Source organism: Protopterus annectens, chromosome 13.part0 (genome assembly GCF_019279795.1).
Source record: "Protopterus annectens isolate FY-2018-M chromosome 13.part0, PAN1.0, whole genome shotgun sequence".
Lineage (NCBI taxonomy): Eukaryota > Metazoa > Chordata > Ceratodontiformes > Protopteridae > Protopterus > Protopterus annectens.
In genome coordinates, this window is record NC_056747.1 from 893340426 (window position 1) to 893362665 (window position 22240).

General features: G+C 43.6%; 1 protein-coding gene across 1 annotated transcript in view; it reads left to right on the top strand.

The window, feature by feature from the left end:
• Positions 1-16011, top strand: part of WSB1 (WD repeat and SOCS box containing 1) — a gene marked incomplete in the record, with an annotated part of 110050 nt that extends 94039 nt beyond the window's left edge. Inside the window, 1 exon segment of the mRNA XM_044054642.1 lies at positions 15884-16011. Coding sequence (XP_043910577.1) covers positions 15884-15995 — 112 coding nt within the window.
• Positions 16012-22240: the final 6229 nt, after the last annotated feature.

Here is a 22240-nt window from a genome sequence, read left to right on the forward strand (position 1 = left end):
GTTTTTTCTTGCCTCAGTTACTTACCGGATGTCAGAAAAAGTGAATAATTGTATTTCTTGTGGGAAACAGATACCGCATAGGGATTACCACTTGCTTTGTATTCCTTGCTTGGGACCGGAGCACGACGTAGTCGGGTGTCTGTTTTGTGCTAGGTTTAATAAGCGCACTATAAAACGGAGGTTAGATTGCGCTAGGTTAGTCTTTGGCAAGAGGTGTAATTATAATATGCCGTCAGATGTTCCGACGCCGGCTTCTACTAAGAAGCGCAAAGACAAATCTTTAAAGCCTAGGCAGGACGATTCGTCCGTTTCGGACGCCGGACCTTTAGAAGCTACAGCTGAACAGGTGGATCCGGCTGAAGTTTCTGTTGAGTCCCAGGGGGAAACTTTAATTTTACAAGATGTGGCCTCTCAGGAGGCAGGCCAGGCTGAAGGGGCCTCTCAGGTTTCTATTCTCCCTTCTATGCCTAAGGTGGTTAGGCCTTCTGCTTCTGTTTCTAAGGCTTCTTCTAAGGGCAGGTCTGTTTTGCCTTCCTCTGGTGTCAGTTCTGGTTCTTCAGGGTCTGTGCCTAAAAAGCACATGCTTAAAATGGCAGAGGATTTGATTACTTTAGAGGTTCTATGCCCCCTCCTGATAAGAGGCCCAGGATGGAGCCAGAGTTCGAAAGTTTGGAGCAGGCCTCAGATGATTCAGAGTCTTCTACTGAGGACATTCTAGATTTCCCTCCTTATTCTGATTCTGATGCAGAGGATTCCACTCCTTCTGCTTCTCCTCCAGAGGATTTTTCATTTTCAGAAATTCTGCATTCCATGAGGGAGCATTTTAAGTGGGAGGGACAGGATTACTCTGATTCAAGGAAGAGGCTTAGGGAGTTCTTGTTTTTACCACAGCATAGACCCTTAGCTATACCTCCGGTTTTGGATCTTGTTTCAGATGTTTTCTCGGAAGCTTCCCTTAATCCAGATTCTGTGCCTCCTGCCCCAGTTAAACCGGACAGGTATTACAGGGTGCCTGAGGCTCATAAATATCTGTATAAGAGTCCTAGGGCGGACCCAGAAACTATTAGTCAGGGGCCTAAGGGTGTTAGAGCCTCTGTTGTTAAGAATTCGGTTCCTCTGGATAAGGAAGCTAGAGCTTTGGATAGATGGGGTAAGAAGGTGTATACCTCTTCTACTTTAGCAATGAGAGCTTTGAGCTGCCAGTTTCATATGTTGAAGTATCAGAATTTCCTCCTTTCTCAGCTAAGATCTAAAGTGGATGCTTTGGCAGAGGGCATAGAGTGTAAAGCATTGCAGGATTTAGTGCATGTTTCTGAACAGGTGGGTAAGCACTCTTTGCAATGTGGTTTTGATGCTTTACAGGCTTCTTCTAGGGTGGCTGCCACTGGTTCAGTTATTCAGAGGCACGCCTGGCTTAAGGATCAGAATTTGTCTGAGCATGTTAAGTCTAGAATTCTGGATGCCCTTTGCAGTCTGAAGTTTTGTTTGGTCCTCCTGTGGAGTCAGTCTTAAAGAAAATGGAAGACAAGGCTAAGTCTATGCAGACTGTTAAAGATTTTTGCAGGTACAACCTCCAAAGTTTAGTAGAAATTGGCCTACTAAGGGGTGGACCCTTCTTCTGATTCTCAGTCTAGGGGTAGATCTAGGCGTGGTAGGGGCAGAGCTCAGAGTACCTTCAGGCCGAGACAATGGAGTTAAGCCTGCTCAATCTGCTGGTGAGGGCAGGGTCCAGTCCTTTCGTAAACAGGCCCAATGACCTGCATTTTCAGCTGCCAGATTCCTCTTGCCTGGCAGCTCCTTTGGGAGGAAAGTTGGCTCTTTTCAAGCAAAATTGGCATTTAGTCACCCAGGACAAATGGGTATTGGACATTATAAACCGAGGTTACAAGTTCTATTTCCATACCATGCCTCCTTTCAAAGGCATGCCAGACGTCCCTCCTCGGCAAAGGATAGAGGCTCACAGACAAATTTCTTTACTACTTCAAATAGGAGCTATACAGCCAGTTCCTCCGTCAGAAGTGGGCCTAGGATTTTATTCTCGCCTGTTTCTAGTTCCAAAGAAAGGAAACACGTGGAGACCAATTTTGGATTTATCTATCCTCAACACTTACCTGGACATTCCAAAGTTCAAGATGCTGACTTTACAACAGCTTTTACCTCTGCTGGGAAAAGATCACTGGATGGTTACTCTGGATCTCAAAGAGGCTTACCTTCATGTTCCTATCAGGCCCAGTTGCAGGAGGTACCTGCGTTTTCGGGCTGGAAATTTACATTATCAGTTCTCTGCATTGCCCTTTGGCTTATCTACTGCGCCCAGAGTGTTCACAAAGGTTCTGGCTCCAGTGATAGCATTTTTCAGACTGAGGGATACAGATTTATCCTTATTTGGACGACTGTCTGATTATTGCACAAGAAAAGGACGAACTTCTTCATCATCTACAGTATGTGATGGCAGTGTTAAGATGCCTAGGGTATTCTGTGAACGAAACAAAGTCCAGTCTAGTACCCTCTCAGGACATGTGCTTTCTGGGTGTGAGACTGAATACAGCTTCCCAGATGGCTTTTTTGACCCCGGACAAACAAAGAAGCCTTTCTCTTTATTTCCAGCAAATGTCTCTACGGTCCAGGCTGACTGCAAGGACAGTCCTTCAAGCCTTGGGGTTCATGGCATCTTGTATTCTGGTGTTTCCCAATGCCAAATTGCATATGAGGAAGCTTCAATGGTATCTCAAAATGTATGGACACAGCACTGCCAAGATCTAGACACTGTCATTCAGATAATACCTTGCATTCAGAAGGAGTTTTTGTGGTGGGCTCAGGAATGTCACCTAAACAAGGGACTCTCTGTGACCCAGCCAGAGGCGAGTCAGATTCTAACGACAGATGCCTCGGACAAGGCTTGGGGAGCACACCTCAATGGAAAATGGGTGCAAAACATTGGCCTGTCAAACTCCGACATTTGCATATCAACTTGAAGGAAATGTTAGCAGTCCAGTTTGCATTGATGGCTTTCAAAGATTTACTTCGTCCAGGGCAGGTGTTGATTCAAACAGACAACACTACTGTCATGTGGTACATCAACAAGCAGGGGGGATCCCATTCTTACCCTCTTTGCAGGCAAGCGATGATTCTGTGGGAAACTGCTCTCAATCTACACCTCAATCTTCAGGCAAGGTTTCTACCAGGAGCACAGAACTCCTTAGCAGATGTATTGAGCAGACAAATAGTGGATCCTCACGCGTGGAAATTGGATCCTCATGTATTTCAACAGTTGATAGTGTTATGGGGAACTCCAGACATAGATCTGTTCGCTTCTCCACTAAATTACCAGTTGCCAAAGTTTTGCACAAAAATGTTTCATCACACAGCTTGGAAGGTGGACGCTCTATCTTTCAGTTGGAACAATCTGCATGTATATGCCTTTCCACCTCTGCCTCTTCTTCCCAAGGTACTTTTGAAGGCCAGACAAGACAAGCCAACCATGATTTTGATAGCACCGGATTGGCCTCGACAACACTGGTACCCACTACTGAGGAGTTTAGTATGAGAACCTCCGTGGCCTCTGCCTTTGATTCCGCACCTTTTGTCACAAGAGGACAGTCACTTCCTCAATGTCAAGATGCTGTCTCTGCATCTAACAGCCTGGCATATTCTGTTTTAGACTCTGGAGGGTCTCAGCTTCCACAACAAGTTTTGAATGTTATTTTGGAGGCCAGGAGGCCTAGTACCAGGAAAGTTTACGCTGATAAATGGAGGAGATTTTTATTTGGAGCAAAGGAAAGGACTTTGATGTCTCCAAACCTGATTTAAGTGTTGCTCTTCAATATCTTACTGAGTTATTGGACAAGGGTTTGTCTTTCTCCTCAATAAAGGTCCATGCTGCAGCCATTTCTGCTCACTATGATTGTGACCCTCCTTTATTCTCTCATCCTTGGTTTAAGCAATTTCTTAGAGGGGCAAAGAATATAAGACCCCGTAGAGCTCCTACTCCTGCTTGGGATCTCAATTTTGTGTTGGAAAAACTTACTCTACAACCTTTTGAGCCTGCAGCTACTGCCGAGTTAAAGTATCGTGGAAAACTGCTTTTTTGTTGGCCATTACCTCTGCAAGAAGGGTTTCTGAATTACAGGCCCTCATGGCAGTGGAGCCTTTCCTGATTTTTCATAAGGATAGGGTATCTTTGTACTAATCCTTCCTTTATGCCTAAAGTGGTTTCTAGTGTGGCCTTAAATCAAACTATTCATTTGCCTACTTTTATGCAAACCCCAAAATAAAGGGGAGAAAATTTTGCATACTTTGGATATTCACAGGCAGTTACGTTATTATTTGAGCAGAACCAAGGAGTTCAGACAGTCTCAGCAATTGTTTGTTTCTTTTGCTTTGGGTTCACAGGGTAAACCTGTTTCAAAACAAACTATTTCTAAATGGATTGGGTTTTGTATTTCTTTCTGTTGTTCCCATCATGGTAAGGAGATTCCTGCTGGAATCGGGCCTCATTCCACTAGGGCTACTGCTACTTCTACGGCCTTTATAAGGGGGGTATCTACAAAAGACATTTTGGAGGCAGCTACTTGGAGTTCAGTGCATACCTTTTCTAAATATTACCACCTTCCTCTTTATTTTAAGTCTAGGGCTGGATTTGCCACTGCAATTTTACAGGGCATTTTAGCGGCCCCTAATGCTTTATGATTTTTACCATCCTCCCTTTCCTGTTGCTTTGGGATTCTACCCATAAGTAAGGACTGCAGCAATGTGAGATGAAGAACATAGTACAGTTTTGTACCTACCATAAATGTAGATGTTCGAAGATCCACATTGCTGCAGTCCAATTTACCCTCCCTCCTTCCCCTCTGTAGTTTGACTTGGTGCTATGCTTTAGGTGATGGTTGTTGTTGGGCATGTTTTTGGGAGGTATTCTGTTTTTGGCTGTGGCCTTTCTGGTTTGGCCTTCTGACATCTGGGGCAAGAAAAGACTGAGGATATGACGTCGGTCATGCGCCTTTATACCCTGACGCTCTGATGTCAGATCTAGGCCGGTATTCGGGCCGACCGAGGACAGCGGACTACCCATAAGTAAGGACTGCAGCAATGTGGATCTTCGAACATCTACATTTATGGTAGGTACAAAACTGTACTTTTGGGGATACCTTCCATTTTATTAAATTTTGTGAAGAAAAGAGTTCTTGGTCAGAAAATTCAGCTTTGGGTGAAATTTGTTCTTTTTAGAGGTTGTCACTGAGTTTTACCTTAGACTTTTACATTTCCAGTCATGGATTTCTGAGAGGGAAATCCCTTGGAAAAAAATTTATTTTGTTTATGACAAAGTTTTGTGGTTAGGGGCTAGGGTTTTGTTTTGGGATTTTCATTGAAAAGTTATACTTCAAAACCTAATGTTTTCTGATTTTTTACTGACTCATTCAATCTGCATTTGCTGACAGCTGACCCTAGGTTCCTTTGGGGATTCACTTTTCACTTTTTCTGTGGGGAAAATGTACTGTTTCTGTAATGCCATATTTAATAATTGCCGCTTAAGTTTACCTCCGATTTAATTTTGTTGAGGTAATAGATTTTTGTAGGCTCTGCTATATGCTTTTCGGATTCCTTTTGTAGTTAAGACTGCCTTAACCCCCCCACACACACACACACACACACACACACACACACACACACACACACACACACACACACACACACCATGGAGATTACTATTTTTGCTTGTGGTAAAATTTTGCCTCAGAAAATGTCAGTCAGGGGATGAGCCAGTCACTACAAGCTACCACTTGACACACCCCTTTTGTGGATAGGACTTGTATGTAGGTCCCAGTAATTTTATCTTTCCCTCAAACTACAATTGAAATTATCTAGGAGGGTTCACTGTTTGTTGTGGCTTACTTTTCGCCTCATCTGCTAATGGGTGACTCCTCTTTGGCCAGATTGTCCCTTGTACTGCTCCTTTTGTCACTCTGGTGTGCTCCTCAAGAAATCACTAAACAGGTGGCAGGCAAAGTCATCTGTTGCTCTGATGCCCTCTTCAGGGTGGAGAGAACTGCCCTTGCCAGCATATGGGAAAGGAACAGGGGGTTCTCCTTCATTAAATTGCTGTAAGACGCTCCTTTCCCAGAGGAAGGGGACTGTCCTTCAAGCTGCTGTTTCCCTGGGAGGGAGCTCACAGAAAATGGGGAAATAATTCTTAGGAGAAGTGTATAATTTTTATAAAATGGATAAGCCTTGCTGAGGAATATTTTAAGCCTTTAGGTGTCTTGTCTGGGGGGAAAAAATTGCCAGAATCCCTCTGAAGATTCATTATGGCTTGTTGCAGGTGGATGTTTTTCCTATAGCTGTTCTCCCTTTTTTGTCAGCCTTTGAGAATGCTTCCTTGCAACCAGTAACTTTCCTGATAGCCATCTGTTCCCATGGAGTCTAATACATTTCTGTAATAATGGTCCCAGACCCACACTTTTAATTGGTACTGCAGACTCTGTCATCTCTGTATTTCTGTGTCCTCTATCTCTTGATATTGCTGAACATTTTCTGTACGGTACAACCCTACAAATGCTTTTTTTTAAAGCAGCTGCATGGGGTCAGTGTCGAGACTTGACTTGCCTTGTTAAATTATCATACTTTAACGGTCTCATTCTGAGAGTGTATGGAAAGAAATAAGGACATGGGTAACCTACAAACTCTTGACTTGAGCCAGTTCAGATTTGTTAAGGGCACATCCTGCCTACTTAACCTGGTGGACTTCAAGAAATTTATAGAAGCAGTGGATGAGGGTGGATTACTACACACTGCGTACCTACACATCACGGAGGCATTCAACACCTTCCCACACTCTGTAAATGTAAATTGTTATGCAAGTCACTGAATAGCACAAATAGAACCCAGGATATTTGAGTGGGTGGCTTTGTATCCTCCAGAAGACCTGTCACTAGTTATGTACCACAGAGTTCATTCCTTGGACCACTCTTCATTGATATTTACTACTTGGAGATAAAAGCAAATGTTAAATCTGATTATCTTGTTCCGATTCACGTATCTGTTACAGATCCGATCCTTGGATCTGACTTTGTCTTCTGTAGACTTCGGCTTCCATGTTTGAGCTCCTCTCTTTACCCACAATCCTCTGTATTAAGAAAAGCTTCCTTGGCTAGAGTTTGCTGCCCATTAGAAATAAGGAAAGGAATAAAAAGAAGAGAGCAGAGGCTCAACAGATGGGGGGGGGGGGGGGGATGAATCAGATTGAGAATTGACAACACAGATGCTAAGGCCATAAACCAGTGGCCTTAAATGGGACGTCTGCACACACAATCCTCAGAACTTTTCAGCTGCAGACTTCCTTCGCATCTTAAAGATTAGTAACCCGTTGGGTTTCTGTTTCTCTTATTTTGCAGATTATTATTGCTTAGGCTTGGTTGTTGTAGCCTTTAGCTGATGTCAGGTAAAAAGGGAAAGTGCCAATGTGGGCGCCAGATACCCCATAAGGACGCCCATGATAGGTGTGTTTTTTGCTTAGGCCGGAAACATGATCACTCCTACTGTACAATTTGTCAAGCTTTTGTGCCGAAGATCCTTCGCAGCCGCTTGTCCGCGTTAAACTTCTACTTTGAAAACCAGTGCCTTAAGCAGTTAGCTCTTAGAATGGATCCTGCATCGGAGGTCGCACCTGAATCTCCTTGCAAGAAGGCCAAGATTCCTAGGCCTTCCTCTCCTGCCACTCCGCTTCCCGACACCCTGCCAACTGCCGATCTCTAGGATTTTAGGTGTGCTCGGCGGATCAGTCTACTACGTCATCCCTTGAGGAAGCTTTTGCACAGCCGATGACCGGCACATCCTTGGAGCTTAACCAGACAATGACTACTGTCTATGTCGAGGGGGAACCAGTTCACCGGTACTCAGTGAGGTGCTTTTGCAGCCCCTGATACCTGCTACTCCTGATTTGCAGGCCTCTACTGAGACCCATTCGGAGTCCAGTATGCTACGAGATACTTAAACTATGGAACCTGCGGATGTCTCTACCTTGGATTGGTCCGGAGCCGCTATGCAGGCACCGGCTTCTGAGGGTGTATTCAGGCTTACGGACTTGCATATTAAACAGACTCCCCCTTCAATACTAAGGCCTAAATCTCTGTCTAAAAAAGACGCCCAGGCCACATGTTCAGGCCCCTATGTCTAAAAAAACAAATGATCAAAATGGCTGAAGATCTAATTACTCAAATCGGGTAGTCAAATCCCCCCCCCCCCCAAAAATAAAAGAGGCCTAGGGCTGAGCTTTGTTATGAATCTTTTGATCAGGATTCTATTTTTTCTGACTCTTCTGATGACCTGGATTTGTCCTTGCCTACTTATGAGGATTCTGATGCTGAGGACTCTATTCCCTCTGCTTCCCGTCCTGAGGATTTTTCTTTTGAGGGAACCTTACATAGAGAGCATTTTCCATGTGAAAGCCAGGAATTTTTGGATTCAAAAAAGAGGCTTGGGGATTTCCTTCTCCTACCTCAGCATAGGCCTTTGGCTATTCCTCCTGTAGTAGACATTGTTGATGCTTTCTTGGAATCCAGTTTGGCCCCTGATTTCCTGCCTCCTGCTACCAGTAAACCTGACGGATACTACAGGGTCTCAGAGTCCCATAAGTTCCTTTTTAAAAATCCTATTGCGGATCCAGAGACTATTTCACAGGGGCCCAAGGGCATTAAGGCTTCTACTGCTAAAAATCCTACCCCTTCTGATGGAGACTAGGGGCGCTGGATAGATGGGGTAAAAAGGATTATACTTCAGCAACCTTGGCAATTAGAGCTTTAAACTGCCAATTTCATATGTTAAAATATCAGCAACATGTTATTGGACTACTTAAACAGAAAATGCTGTTGATTCCTGACTGTGTGGAAAATAGTTATTTAATGCATTCTGCTGAACAAGTTGGAAAACATACTTTGCAATGTGGTTTTAATTCTTTAGAGGTATCTTGCAGGGCTGCTGTTACTGGGTCTGTGCTTAGAAGGCATGCTTGGCTTAAGGAGCAATCTTTGCCTTATGTTAAAGCTAAATTGTTGGATGCTCCTTTAAATCAGGACCGCCTGTTTGGCAACAAGGCTGATGAAGTTCTTAAAAAGATGGAAGATGAAGCTAAATCTATGCAAACTGTTAAAGATTTTTTACAGGTTCAGCCGCTTAGATTTAGTTGATACTGGCCTTCTAAGAATTGGCCCTTTCCAGCCCCTTCCAGGTCTTCTCAAGTCAAACCCAGACACAGCAAAAACCCCAGGTTTCAGTCCCAGGGCACACGCACAACTAAGCAGTGGGGGGGGGCCTCCCCTTCCAAATCTGGGAATAAGACTACTCCCCCTATGAATAAACTCTCAGTGACTTCCTTTTAAAATTTCCAAGTACTTATCAACTGACTGCCCCTTTGGGGGGGGGGTTGCTCATCATGCAAAGAATTGGGAATTCATTACCCAGGACTAATGGGTTTTAAATAGTGTCCCAGGGATACAGATTTCACTTCCACACTTTGCCAATACCAAGTGGGTGGCTGGACCTACCCTCAAATCAGTGGACCCCAAAAACAAGTACTTTCTCTCTCAAACATGGGGGCTATTCAACTGGTATCAGAAGAGGAAAAGGGACGAGGTTTCCACTCAAAGCTTTTTCCTGGTGCCCAGAAAAGATGATTCATGGCGTCCTATCCTGGACCTGTCTACTCTAAACACCTTTCTGGAGATTCCAAAATTCAAGATGCTGACTCTTCACCAATTACTTTCTATGCTAGGCAAAGACGCCTGGTTGGCAACGCTAGATCTAAAAGAAGCATGCCTGCACATCCTTAATCTGGGAATCTTGTGGAAAATACCTAAGATTCAAAGCAGGCTACACGCACTGTCAGTTCTTTGCACTGCCCTTTGTGAATACCCTGGGTGCAGTAGACAAGCCAAAGTGCCTAGCTCCAGTGATTGCATTTTGCAGGCAAAGTAGTATTCAAATATACCCTTATCTAGACGATTGTCTAATACAAGCAGAAATCCAGGACATACTTTTGAGTCATCTGGCGTTTGTAAAAAGGGTTCTAACATGTCTGGGGTTCACCATAAATGAAAAGAAATTGCAACTGGTACCCTGTCAACAAATTACATTCCTGGGAGCAAGCTTGAATACAACTTCCCAGATGGCTTACCTCATGCCAAAAGCAAACTCATTTGACAACCTACTTCCAAACAAGTGGCCACAACAACCCTTCTATCTGCAAGACTAATATTGCAAGCCTTGGGGTTCATGGCCTTCTGCATTTTTCTAATTCCATATGCAAGACTGCATATGAGGAAACTACAGTGGTATCTAAAAAGCCTATGGAGTCAACATTCTCACAGCCCAGAAACAATGATTCCTATCATACCTTGCCTATGCCTAGAGTTCCTTTGGTGGGCAGAGGCCTGCCACCAAAACAAGGGACTATCTTTCGCACCACCCCCTGCTGCCCGAACCCTAACAGATTCATCAGACTATGCATGGGGGGGCTCACCTGGCAGGGAAGTGCATTCAGGACAAATGGAACCAAAGTCAAATGCACCTGCATATCAAGCAAAAAGAAATGTTAGCTGTACAGAGTCAGCCTTCAAGGACTACATTCTTCCAAGACAACTAACGGTAAAGACTGGCAACACCACGGTTATGTGGTACATAAGCAAGGGGGTGCACATTCTTAGCTCCTCTGCAGACTAGCCATGGCATTGTGGAACACAGCATTGAGCTACCAAGTGTACCTACAATCTCAATTCCTGCCAGAAAAGTTAAATACACTGGCAGTCTGACTAAGCAGAAACCTTATGGACCCACACGAGTGGAAACTGGAACCAAGGATTTTCAACATGTTGACAAGTGAATGGGGGGAGCCTGGATATAGACCTGTTTGCCTCCCCCCAGAACAGCCAATTGGACAAATTTATCGCAAGGACTCCCCACAAACGAGCCTGGAAATTGGATGCTCTGTCCTTAAGCTGGAAAAATTTCAGTCTATGCCCCCACCACTGCTGCCTCTGCTCTCCAAAGTACTACTAAAAGTCAAACGGGACAAACCAAGGATGATTTTGATTGCTCCAGACTGGCCGCGCTAGCGCTGGTGTACCCCCTCCTGCGCAGTGTCACTTATCTCCATGGCACCTGCCTCAGACTCCTTCCCTGCTGTCTCAGCAGGAGAACCAGATTCTGCACCCTCAGCTTCCAACACTGAACCTTGCAGCCTGGTTAGTTAAATTCTCCATTACCATCCCTCAGCAAACCTGTGATGGATGTAATCTTAGAGGCAAGGAGGCCTAGTACTAGAAAGTCTTATGCTGAAAAATGGAAAAGATTATGTGCCTGAAACCAATCTCGAGGGATATGTACAGCAGCGCCCAATTTACCTCATTTTTTACAGTACTTAACTGAGATGCTTCACAAGGGCCTGTCTTTTTCCGCCATTAAAATCCACGCCTCAGCCAGTTCAGCTCATAACACAGAGCCTCCCCTCTTCGTTTATCCCCTGCTCATTACCTCAGAGGGGCCAAAAATTTGAGACCACCCAGGAGAGCTCCAACCCCAGCCTGGGACCTTAACTTTGTATTGGAGAAATTCACTCTCCCTCCTTTCGAGCCAGCTGCTACTGCAGACTTAAAATTTCTTTCTTGGAAAACGGCTTTCCTTTTAGCAATCACGTCGGCTAGAAGGATTTCTGTTACAGGCCCTTATGGCAGTGGAGCCTTTCATCAACTTTCATGCGGACTGGGTATCACTCAGGACCAATCCATCCTTTATGCCCAAGGTGGTATCCAGTGTGGCTCTAAATCAGTCCATTCATTTGCCAGCCTTCTTTCCTAATCCACAGAACAAAGGGTAACGGATTCTGCATTCCTTGGATGTGCACAGACACCTTAGATTCTACTTGGACAGGACTAAACCTCAAAGAAAATCTGAACAACTGGTGGTAGCATTTGCTGCTGGGGCAGAGGTGAAGGCTATTTCAAAACCAACCATTTCTAAATGGATAAGCCATTGCATTCATTTCTGCTATAAGCACCATGGAAAACCTATCCCCCAGGGGATCAGACCTCACTCCACCAGGGCTGCATCTACTTCTACGGCCTTTCTCAGAGGCGTTCCTACCAGGGACATCGTAGAAGCTGCTACCTGAAGTTCTATACATACTTTCACCAAGCATTACCATTTGCCAATTTTCTCTAAATCTAGAGCTGGCTTTGCCACTGCAATCTTGCAGGGCCTTATAGCTGCTCCTAATGCTATCTAAACTCTTCCTCCCAGCCATAACTTTGGGAATCTACCCAAATGTAATGACTGCAGCAGTGAAACACGAAGAACATAGTACAGTTGTGAACACTCTACATAAATGTAGATGTTCGAGTGTATTTACTGTTGCAGTCCTGGTTACCCTTCCTCCAGCCCCCTATCTTTTTTGGCTATGTCTCTATTCCTTTTTCACTGTGCTTAAAAGCTTTTTGGTGTATTTGCTTTTTTTGTTGGAGGTATAACCTTGTATATACATGTATTTATTTGCTTCCCCTTAGGGGGGCACCTGACATCTGGGGCAAGAAAACCTGATATAATGGCGTCGGCTGCATGCTTTATACCCCTGACGTCATGGAAGATGAGACCGCAACCGACGCAGGACCCACGACTTTGATAATCAGGCCGACTGAGGGCTACTGCAAGCAGATAACCCAAATGTGATGACTGCAACAGTGAATACACTCTAACATCTACATTTATGATGTGTACACAACTGTACTTTTCTACTCCTGTCTCTTCTTGTTCCACAAAAAAGATGGAGCCTGTAGACCCGTCTTAGAGCTTTCCTACCCAAATCTTCACCTTCATGTACCCTCCCTTAAAATGCTTTTTTTCCCCACTCTGCTGCCTCTAATTCAGCCAAGGCTTTCATGGTCACCCTGTACCTAAAGGAGGCCTACCTACACACATCCATAGGTTCATAGGTAGGTACTAGGCTATTTGCCCAAGGGCCTACGTAAGCCTAGCCACCAAAGAACGTTATTTTCCTGTGCCACTGTTGAGCAGACACACAAGTGATCCCTGAGGTGTATTTCCTATTTCCCATCCACTCATCAAAATTTTTCTTTGAGTGCTAATGAAGAACTTTGCTTGACATAGATGGGTAGCCTGTTCCAGAGTATGGGAAGTCTGTGGGACAGGAATTTATCCCTCCAGCATGTCCTGTTTATTGTGGTGACAAGGTTTGACAACGTGACACTGAGATGGATATCGGGTGTCAAAATCATGGCCTCAAGCTAAATGCCAAAAAGTGCATAGTCATCCCCTTTGGAAAGAACAAAATACCCACAAACTACCACATATGTGGTAGTCCCCTAAATACGGAAGATGTAGTAAGGGATCTGTGGGGACCCAAGTAGATAGTAATCTCTCCTTTGATCATCACATTGCCAAAGTGGTTAGAAAATCCTTCTACGTGGCCCACCTAATCGCAAAAGGGTTTGCATACTGATCAAAAGAGGTCATTGTGCCCCTCTACTCATCACTCCTCAGACTCTTGAGTACAGTGCCCCATTTGGGATGTACCTTACATGACACCTGCAACAGCTGGAAAGACAACAGAAGTACCTCACCAAGAGGATCACTGGCCTAAAACCGATGCCCTACGTAGCTCGACTGAAGAAACTCCAGCTGTACTCTGTTGCATAACGCCTACTCAGAGGTGATCTCTGCCTGACATACAAGGCCATGTCCAACCCAGAATTGATGGACATGCTCCACCCAAAGAAAACTTATCCCTTCAAGCCACACGCTCTAGGGATCCAAACCTCACCACAACAATAAACAGGACGTCCTGGAGGGATATATTCTTGTCCCAGAGACTTCCCATGCTTTGGAACAAGATTCCAGTCTACATTAGGCATTGCTGCTCGCTAACCCTCTCCAAGAGAAACCTTGACAAGTGGATGGGAAACAGTTTACCCCGGGTATCACTTCAGTGGCTCTGCTGGGCAGAGGCACAGGGAACTAATCTAAGGGGGTGGCGAAAGCAGTCACATTCTGGGCTAGGCTTATAAATGCCTTCGGGCAGATAGCCTAGTACCTACCTATGGACTCTTAGTTGGTGTATTTACAATCTGGTCCAGGGAGTTTGTGTTTATGATATAACAGGAATCTGTGTGCCTGGACATTTGGTGTCTTGTAGGATTCCCAGTTAATAGTGAGGTAATTAAAGTCGCTCATAAATGTGGTATTGAGTTGGAATGTAAGTTTCCAATAAGTTTGTTTATTTGGTATGGGTTTCCTTGGTCATAGAGGGGGACTTGTAGCTTGCAAGGAAGAGGTACTGGATTTTGCTTATAGTGATTTGAACATGGGGTAGCTCAAGTGCATTGTCCTGTTTGACCAGCCTTGAGATATATTTATTTTTGATGTAAATCAAGACATCTCCATCTTTAGTGCCTGTCTGTTCTTTACAGCTTGGAATATACTTGACTATATTTCTCAAGTCATTTACTCAGGATTAAGCCAGTCTTACTGGCATGTCTGATACTAGTCAAGGTTCTAATTCTGTTAATTACATCTGTGAAAGTATGGAAGACCTTTTTTGTGAGGTGTTTTTTTTTTTTTTTTTTTTTTTCTTTTTTCATTCAGATTCGTTTAAAAGCAGTCTCACTGGTTCTTTTTTCCGTTTAAAAAAAATGACCCTTTTGTTAATGCTACGTACATGATTTTCCATAGGGATATAGTTGTGGCGTAACACATAATTTGTGCCCAGATTGGACATTGAAACTGACCTCATTCGGTATGCAACCTGCCTGTATTTTCTCCACATTTCAGCAGAGGTGAATATTTATCCGTGTATGGATGTAAACGGAACAAAGTCCCTATGGAAAGACATGCAATTGTTTGCATCCTTTTTCTTGCAAGAAATGTTTAAAACTACTTTCGTCCCGTTTGTTTGAAAAAATGCAGTGCTTTCTGTGCCTGTTACTCTGAAGCCAGGGCATTTGATACTTTGATCTTTTTTCAGATGCATTCACAAATGTTTACTTGGTAGCTATTTGTGCTTCACTGAATATTTCTTAAAGATCTTACAAACAAGATGTGATCTTTAGATAGGTCTTTAGGGGTTGCAGTTATCAGAGGTATATTTCCAATGGAGTTGACCTATCCAGGAGGATAGATTTGGAACTGTTTGGCAAGGTTGGTCATTCTCATGTGAGGTGCCAGAAGTTGTTTATTTACACTGACATAGTCTCTGAACAGTGCCAGCTTCAAGAACTTGCCAGACCACTTTCCTGCTGCCCTTTTGGTGACATGGTCTAGAAATCCTTGGTTTGATAGGCATGCCATGTGAAAGCACAGCATGTCCAAGTTATGGAGACAAAGCTGTCTTACAGTGCATTAGGGGCAGAAAGAGATGGCATAGTAGCCTGGAAAATTTGACTCCAAGCTACCTAATGCCTGACTGTATTAATCACACTTGACTATTTTGGACCTTTTTATCCACATATAATGTAATTTTTTTTTGTTTGCTTGGTTGTGGCATCTGCTAACCCTGAAAAGTAGTTTGATACAGAGCAAAAAGGCTTTCATTCAGTTTAAACTTGTTCAGATATGGTGATTGAACAATTCTGTAGTTTCGTATAGATTGTAATATGTTGATTTGTACTGTGCAACTTTTCTCCCCGGGCCCCTGCTGAAAATGGGCTCCTACACAGTCTGACTTTCCCAGTAAACAAATGTCAAATTAGATATAGTGGCTGAGTTTAATTTGAAATTACTGCTTTTGGGATGCATCTATTCTAAATGTGCACTGAATCGAATGTTAAATATGTATTTTTATAGTTAGGTGTAATAACTTTAGAAATGTTTTTTCTTTACCCAGAAAATTGCGGTTTTGGAGGATTGATTGCAGTTGTCCAGTAGAAGTTGCTCATCTGAGTAATGGATTGTGCTGTGCATTCTCTACTGATGGTAGAGTCTTGGCTGCTGGGTAAGTTGTCATTGTGCTACATTGCCTACAATGGGGCTCTGGAAATTTGCGTCCTAACTTTTGGTGAGCTTGTTACACAAACATTAGCAGCAAACTGTTCAGCACATTTTCTCTTACAGTGGTAGTTTTCATTAGATTGCAAGTCTTAATCTAATTTGTAAGTTATCGTGAATAAGCCCTGCCTAATGTAAACATTATTTTCATCTTGCTGTGAGCTTTCATATGAAGCTTAGTGGTTCTTTATTTTTCTTGGTTGCTGAAATACTTGAAGAAAAACAATTATGACAATATGCCTAATGTGTGTGGGCAACTAATGTATCTCTGGCTGTACAGTACATTTGTATTGCTTATGTAAGTTTTAACATGAAATATTTCATTAGCTTTTTATAACATGGTTTTCATTTAATGCATGTATGATCAGGCTGTATCAGACACCTAGTGACATTGCTATGTTTAATCCAGGAGAAATGATGGGGGAATCACTTTGGTTTAATTGATGCCCAGGTGTTTCTTAGTGAAACTCGTGGGTACTGTATATCACAGGGTCTAGCAAGGCTATGTTAGGCTGCTTACTTTGATTCTTCTGGCAAACTGGTTGGTGGTGATTTAGCATTTTGACAATAATGCAGCACTGGCTTCATGATTGGGGGGGTGGGTGTTTAGGAAACATAGTGTACTAGTTTCAGGTGGTTGGGTGGTTTGCTTATTGTAAAATAATATTTTATATGGTGTGGGGGCTGTTGGTTCTAAAAACAAATGTTATAATCTTACTTTGGGGGTCTTCAAGTTAGAACTTCCCTTCCATGTTCAGTATGTGACATCAGTTTTTTCCAGCAGCATGTCCTGTGCAGGGGTAGAGCTAGACTGTACTAAATGTGCTTATTTATTTTTCATGTTATATGACTACATTGTGATTTAGATGTTCTTCGTGTTTCACTGTTGCAGTCCTTACATTTGGGTAATCTGCTGGCAGGTTGCCCTCAGTCGGCCTGATTAACAAAGTCTTGGGTCCTGCGTCTGTTGCTGTCCCTTCTATGATGTCAGGGGTATAAAAAAATGCAGCCGACGCCATTACATCAGTCTTTCTTGCCGCACAGTGCCCGAAGCAGAAGTGCCGGGCAGCTGACTCCTGAAATTTTCGTTTTCGAGTTTCAGAACCAAAGTCTTCAACTAAAAAGCTAAGTACCCCGTTGGGGAAACTTTTTCTTGCTCCTTACCGATGTCAGTAAAAGTTAATAATTGCATTACTTATGGGAAGCAAATAACTCTCAAGGATTTTCATTGTACTGTATTCCTTGCCTAGGCCCTGACCAACAACGTACCTTGCTGTAGGTTTTGTGCTAAATTTAATCAGCTCACTATTAAACGTTGGTACACTTTTGCTTCTAAATATTTTGGCTCACGCTTTAATTCTCCAGAAATGTCGTCTGTTAGCAATCAGACTACCGGAATATGTAAAAAAAAACGCAAAGAAAGACACAGGCCGTCTAGGTCCAAAACAGACAACAGTGCTTCTCCTAAGCCAGTCGCCAGTTCGCCGGTACTCAGGTGCTTTCGCAGCCCCTGATACCCGCTACTTTTCGCAGGCCTTTGAGACACATTCGGAGTCCGGTATGCCGAATTATGCTTCAATTATGGAACCCGCGGATGTCTCTACCTTAGATGGGTCCGGAGCCGCTGTGCAGGCTTCTGAGGATGTTATCAGGCCTACAGATTTGTATATTAGACCGATGCCATCTTCAAAACTAAGGCCAAAATCTAAATCTGTCTAAAAAACCAATGCCTGGGCCACATGTGCAGGCCCCTACGCCTAAACAAATGATCAAAATAGCTGAAGATTTAATTACTCTGATCAGGGGTAGCCAACCCCCCCCCTTCTAAGAGGCCTAGGCAAGACATTAATTATGAATCTTCTGAACAGGATTCTATTTCTTCTGACTCTTCTAATGAACAGGATTTGCCTATACCTACTTATGAGGACTCTGATGCAGAAGATTCCATTCCTTCTGCTTCTCCCCCTGAGGATTTTTCTTCTGGGGAACCTTTACATACGTTAAGGGAACATTTCCACTGGGAATGTCGGGATTTCTCTGAATCTAAAAAGAGACCTGGGGATTTTCTTCTTCCTCAGCGTAGGCCTTTGGCTATACCTCCTCTTCTAGACATTGTTGATGGGTTTTTTTTTTCAGAATCTAGTATGGCTCCTGATTCTCTGCCGGCTCCTTGTAAGCCAGATGGATACTACAGGGGTCCTGACTCCCACAAATTCCTTTTCAAATATCTTATTGCAGATCCTGAAACTATTTCTCAGGGTCCCAAGGGCATTAAAGTTTCTACTGCTAAAAATCCTACCCCTTCTGATAGAGATTCCAGGGCGCTGGATAGATGGGTTAAGAAGGTTTACACTTCTGCAACCTTGGCTATCAGGGCTTTAAGCTGTCAATTTCATATGCTTAAATATCAACCGCATGTCATGGGACTGCTTAAACAGAAATTATGTTAATTTCGACTGTGTGGAAAATAAAGATGTACAGGATCTATTGCGTTCAGCTGAAAAAGTTGGGAAACATACTTTGCAATGTGGTTTTAATTCTTTGGAGCCCTCTTGCAGGGCTGCTATAACTGGGTCTGTGCTAAGAAGGCATGCTTGGCTCAAAGAGCAAACTCTGCTTGATCATGTTGAAGCAAAATTGTTGGATACTCTACAACAGGACCGTCTCTTTGGTAATAAGGCTGAAGAAGTTTTAAAAAAAAAGATGGAAGATGAAGCTAAATCTATGCAAACTGTGAAAGATTTCTTACAAGTGCAACCACCAAGATTTAGTAGGCACTGGCCTACTAAATACTGGTCCTTTCCAGTTCCTTTGAGAGCCACTCAAGTCAAACACAGACATTCCAAAGGCTCCAGGTTTCAGTCACAAGGGACTTTTAGAACAAAACAGTGGGGTGCCTCTTCCTCCAAATCTGGAAACAAGACACCTCCCTATGGTAAGCAGTCTCAATGACTTCCCTTTACACTTACCAAGCACTTACCTTTTAGCCTCCCCTTTGGGGGGGAAACTGGCACTTCATGCAAGAAACTGGCAACTTATAACCCAGGACAAATTTTTGTTTTAAATATAGTATCCCAGGGATACAGATTTCATTTCCACACTTTGCCAATCCCAAACGGATTGCCAGACCTGCCCCCAAATCAGTGGGCAGAGGCCCAGAAACAAGTACTGTCCCTCATCAACATGTGGTCTATTCAACCAGTACCAGAAGAGGAAAAGGGGCAAGGTTTCTATTCAAGACTTTTCCTGGTACCTAGAAAAGACCATTCATGGTGTCCAATTCTGGACTTATCTAAACACATTTCTGGATATTCCAAAGTTCAAGATACTGACTCCTCAACAGATGATCATGTTTCACTGTTGCAGTCATTACATTTGAGTAATCTGCTTGCAGGTTGCCCTCAGTCGGCCTGAATTCCAAAGTCTTTGGTCCTGCGTCGGTTGCAGTCTTCTCTTCGTGACGTCAGGTCGTCAGGAGTATAAAACTTGTAGCAGACTCCATTTTCTTTAGCTTTTCTTGCTGTGTGGTGCCCGAAGCAGAAGCATTTTGCAAGTGCCGGTCGGCCGACTACTGAAATATTCGAGTTAGTTTCAGAACCCTAAGTCTTCACTAAAGCTAAGTACCCCGTTGGGGAAACTTTTTTTCTTGCTTTTTACCGATGTCAGAAAAAGTTAATAATTGTATTACTTGTGGTAAGCAAATACCTCGTAGGGATTTCCATTTATACTGTATTCCTTGCCTAAGCCCTGATCACAACTTGCCTGGCTGTCTGTTTTGCGCTAGATTTAACCAACGCACTAAAGCGTCAGTATATTTTTGCATCAAAGTATTTTGGAAATGGATTTTACTACCCAGAAATGTCCTCTGATAGCAGTCCGACTACTGGAGTACATAAAAAAAAAAAACGCATAGAAAAGGACAGAGAAAGGCAGTAGAGATCAAAATCGACAACAAAGCTTCTCCTAAGCCAGTCGCTGGTTCGCGTGTACTCAGTGAGGTGCTTTTGCAGCTTCTGATACCCGCTACCTTCGAGTCGCAGGCCTCTACCGGCACCCATGTGGAGTCTGGCATGCTGCAAGATACTCAAGGTATTGGACCGACGGATGTATCTCCCTCTGATGGGTCCGGAGCCGCTGAGCAGGCACTGGCTTCTGAGGGTGTATTCAGACCTCAACATTTGTATATAAAACCAACAGCTGCAAAACCAAAGACAAAAACAACTTCTAAAACTATAAAAGACTGACGCGAGCCACGTGCACAGGCCTCTATGCCTAAAAAACAGATTATCAAAATGGCTGAAGACCTTATCTTGATCAAGGGGTACTCATCCCCCTCCAAATAAGAGGCCTAGGCAAGACAACTATTTATGAATCTTCAGATCGGGTTTCTGTTTTTTCCGATTCCTCTTCTGATAAGGAATTATCTATACTCCCTATAAGGATTCTGATGCTGAGGAGTTTATTCCATCTGCATCTCCTCTTGAGGATTATTCATTTGGAGAAACCTTGCTTACTTTGAGGGAGCATTTTCACTGGGAGAATCAAAAAAGAGGCTCGGGGATTTTCTTATTCTCCCTCAGCACAAGCCTTTAGCCATTCCCCCTGTTGTAGACATTGTGGATGATGCGTGTCGAGCTTGACCCCTGACTCGTTACCTCTGGCTCCCAGTAAACCTGACCGATATTACAGGGTCCCTGACTTCTCAATTTTTATTTAGAAACCTTGCTGCTGATCCAGAAACTATTTCACAGGGGCCAAAGGGAGTTAAGGCCTCAACAGCAAAAAAATCCTACCCCCTCTGACGGAGATTCTAGGGCACTGGACAGATGGGGGGGGGGAGGTTTATACATCTGCAACCTTGGCAATCAGGGCCTTAAAACTGTCAATTTCATATGCTTAAGTACCAACAACATGTTATGGGATTGGTGAAACAAAAAATGATTATTTCAGAATGTGCAGAAAATAAAGAATTGCAGGAATTATTGCATGCAGCTGAACAAGTTTGAAAGCATACTTTGCAATGTGGTTTTGATTCTTTAGAAGCCTCCTGCAGGGCCGCAGTTACTGGATCTGTGATTAGGAGGCATGCCTGGCTAAAGGAACAAAATTTGCCTTATGCTAAAGCTAAATTGTTAGATGCACCTTTACAGCATGATTCTCTGTTTGGTATTAAGGCAGAAGAGATTTTAAAGAAAATGGAAGACAATGCTAAGTCTATGCAAACTGTTAGACTACTTACAAGTGCAGCCACCAACATTCAGTAGACACTGGCCTACAAAAAATTGGTCCTTTCCTGTGTCGGACAGAGCTCAAAGGGGCAAATCCAGACGCTCTAAGGGTTCCAGATACCAGGCGCAAGACTCCTATAGGTCAAAGCAATGAGGCGCATCCACCTCCAAATCTGGAGGAGACTAAGCGTAAACCTACAGAAAGCAATCCCAATGACTTCCCTCTGCCTACACCAAGCACTTATCTTTTGGCAGCACCCGTAGGGGGAAAATTAGCACTTTTTTGCTCAAAATTGGCAGTTAATAACCCAGGACAAGTGGGTACTAAGCATCGTATCACAGGGTTAGTTTCCATTTCCACACTCTGCCAATGGCAAATGGTTGGCCTGATCTGCCAAAAAATCAATGGGCAGAGGCACAGAAACAGGTTACATCACTCATGGATATGAGGGCCATTCAGACAGTACCAGAACAGGAAAAAGGACAAGGTTTTTTACTCTACTGATGTTCGTGTTTCTGTTGCAGTCATTACAATTGGGTTATCCTGCTGGCAGGCTACCTGCAGTCGGCCTGAATTCCAAAGTCTAGGTCCGGCGTCTGTTGCAGTCGCCTCCTGCCTGACGTCAGTGCTCCAGGGGTATAAAAGATGCTGCCTACGCCATTTTCTTCAGTCTTTCTTGCTGTGTGGTGCCCAAAGCAAAAGCAGTTTGCAAGTGCCGGACGGCCCATTCCTGAGATTTTCGTGTTCGAATTACAGGTCCGAAGTCTTCATTTAAAGCCAAGTACCCCGTTGGGGAAACTTTTTTCTTGCTCCAGACCGATGTCAGAAAAAGTTAGTAATTGTATTTCTTGTGGGAAGCAAATAACTCATAAGGACTTCCATTCTTACTGTATTCCTTGCCTAGGCCCTGATCACGATGTTGCTAATTGTCGGTTTTGTGCTAGATTTAACCAACGCACTATTGAGC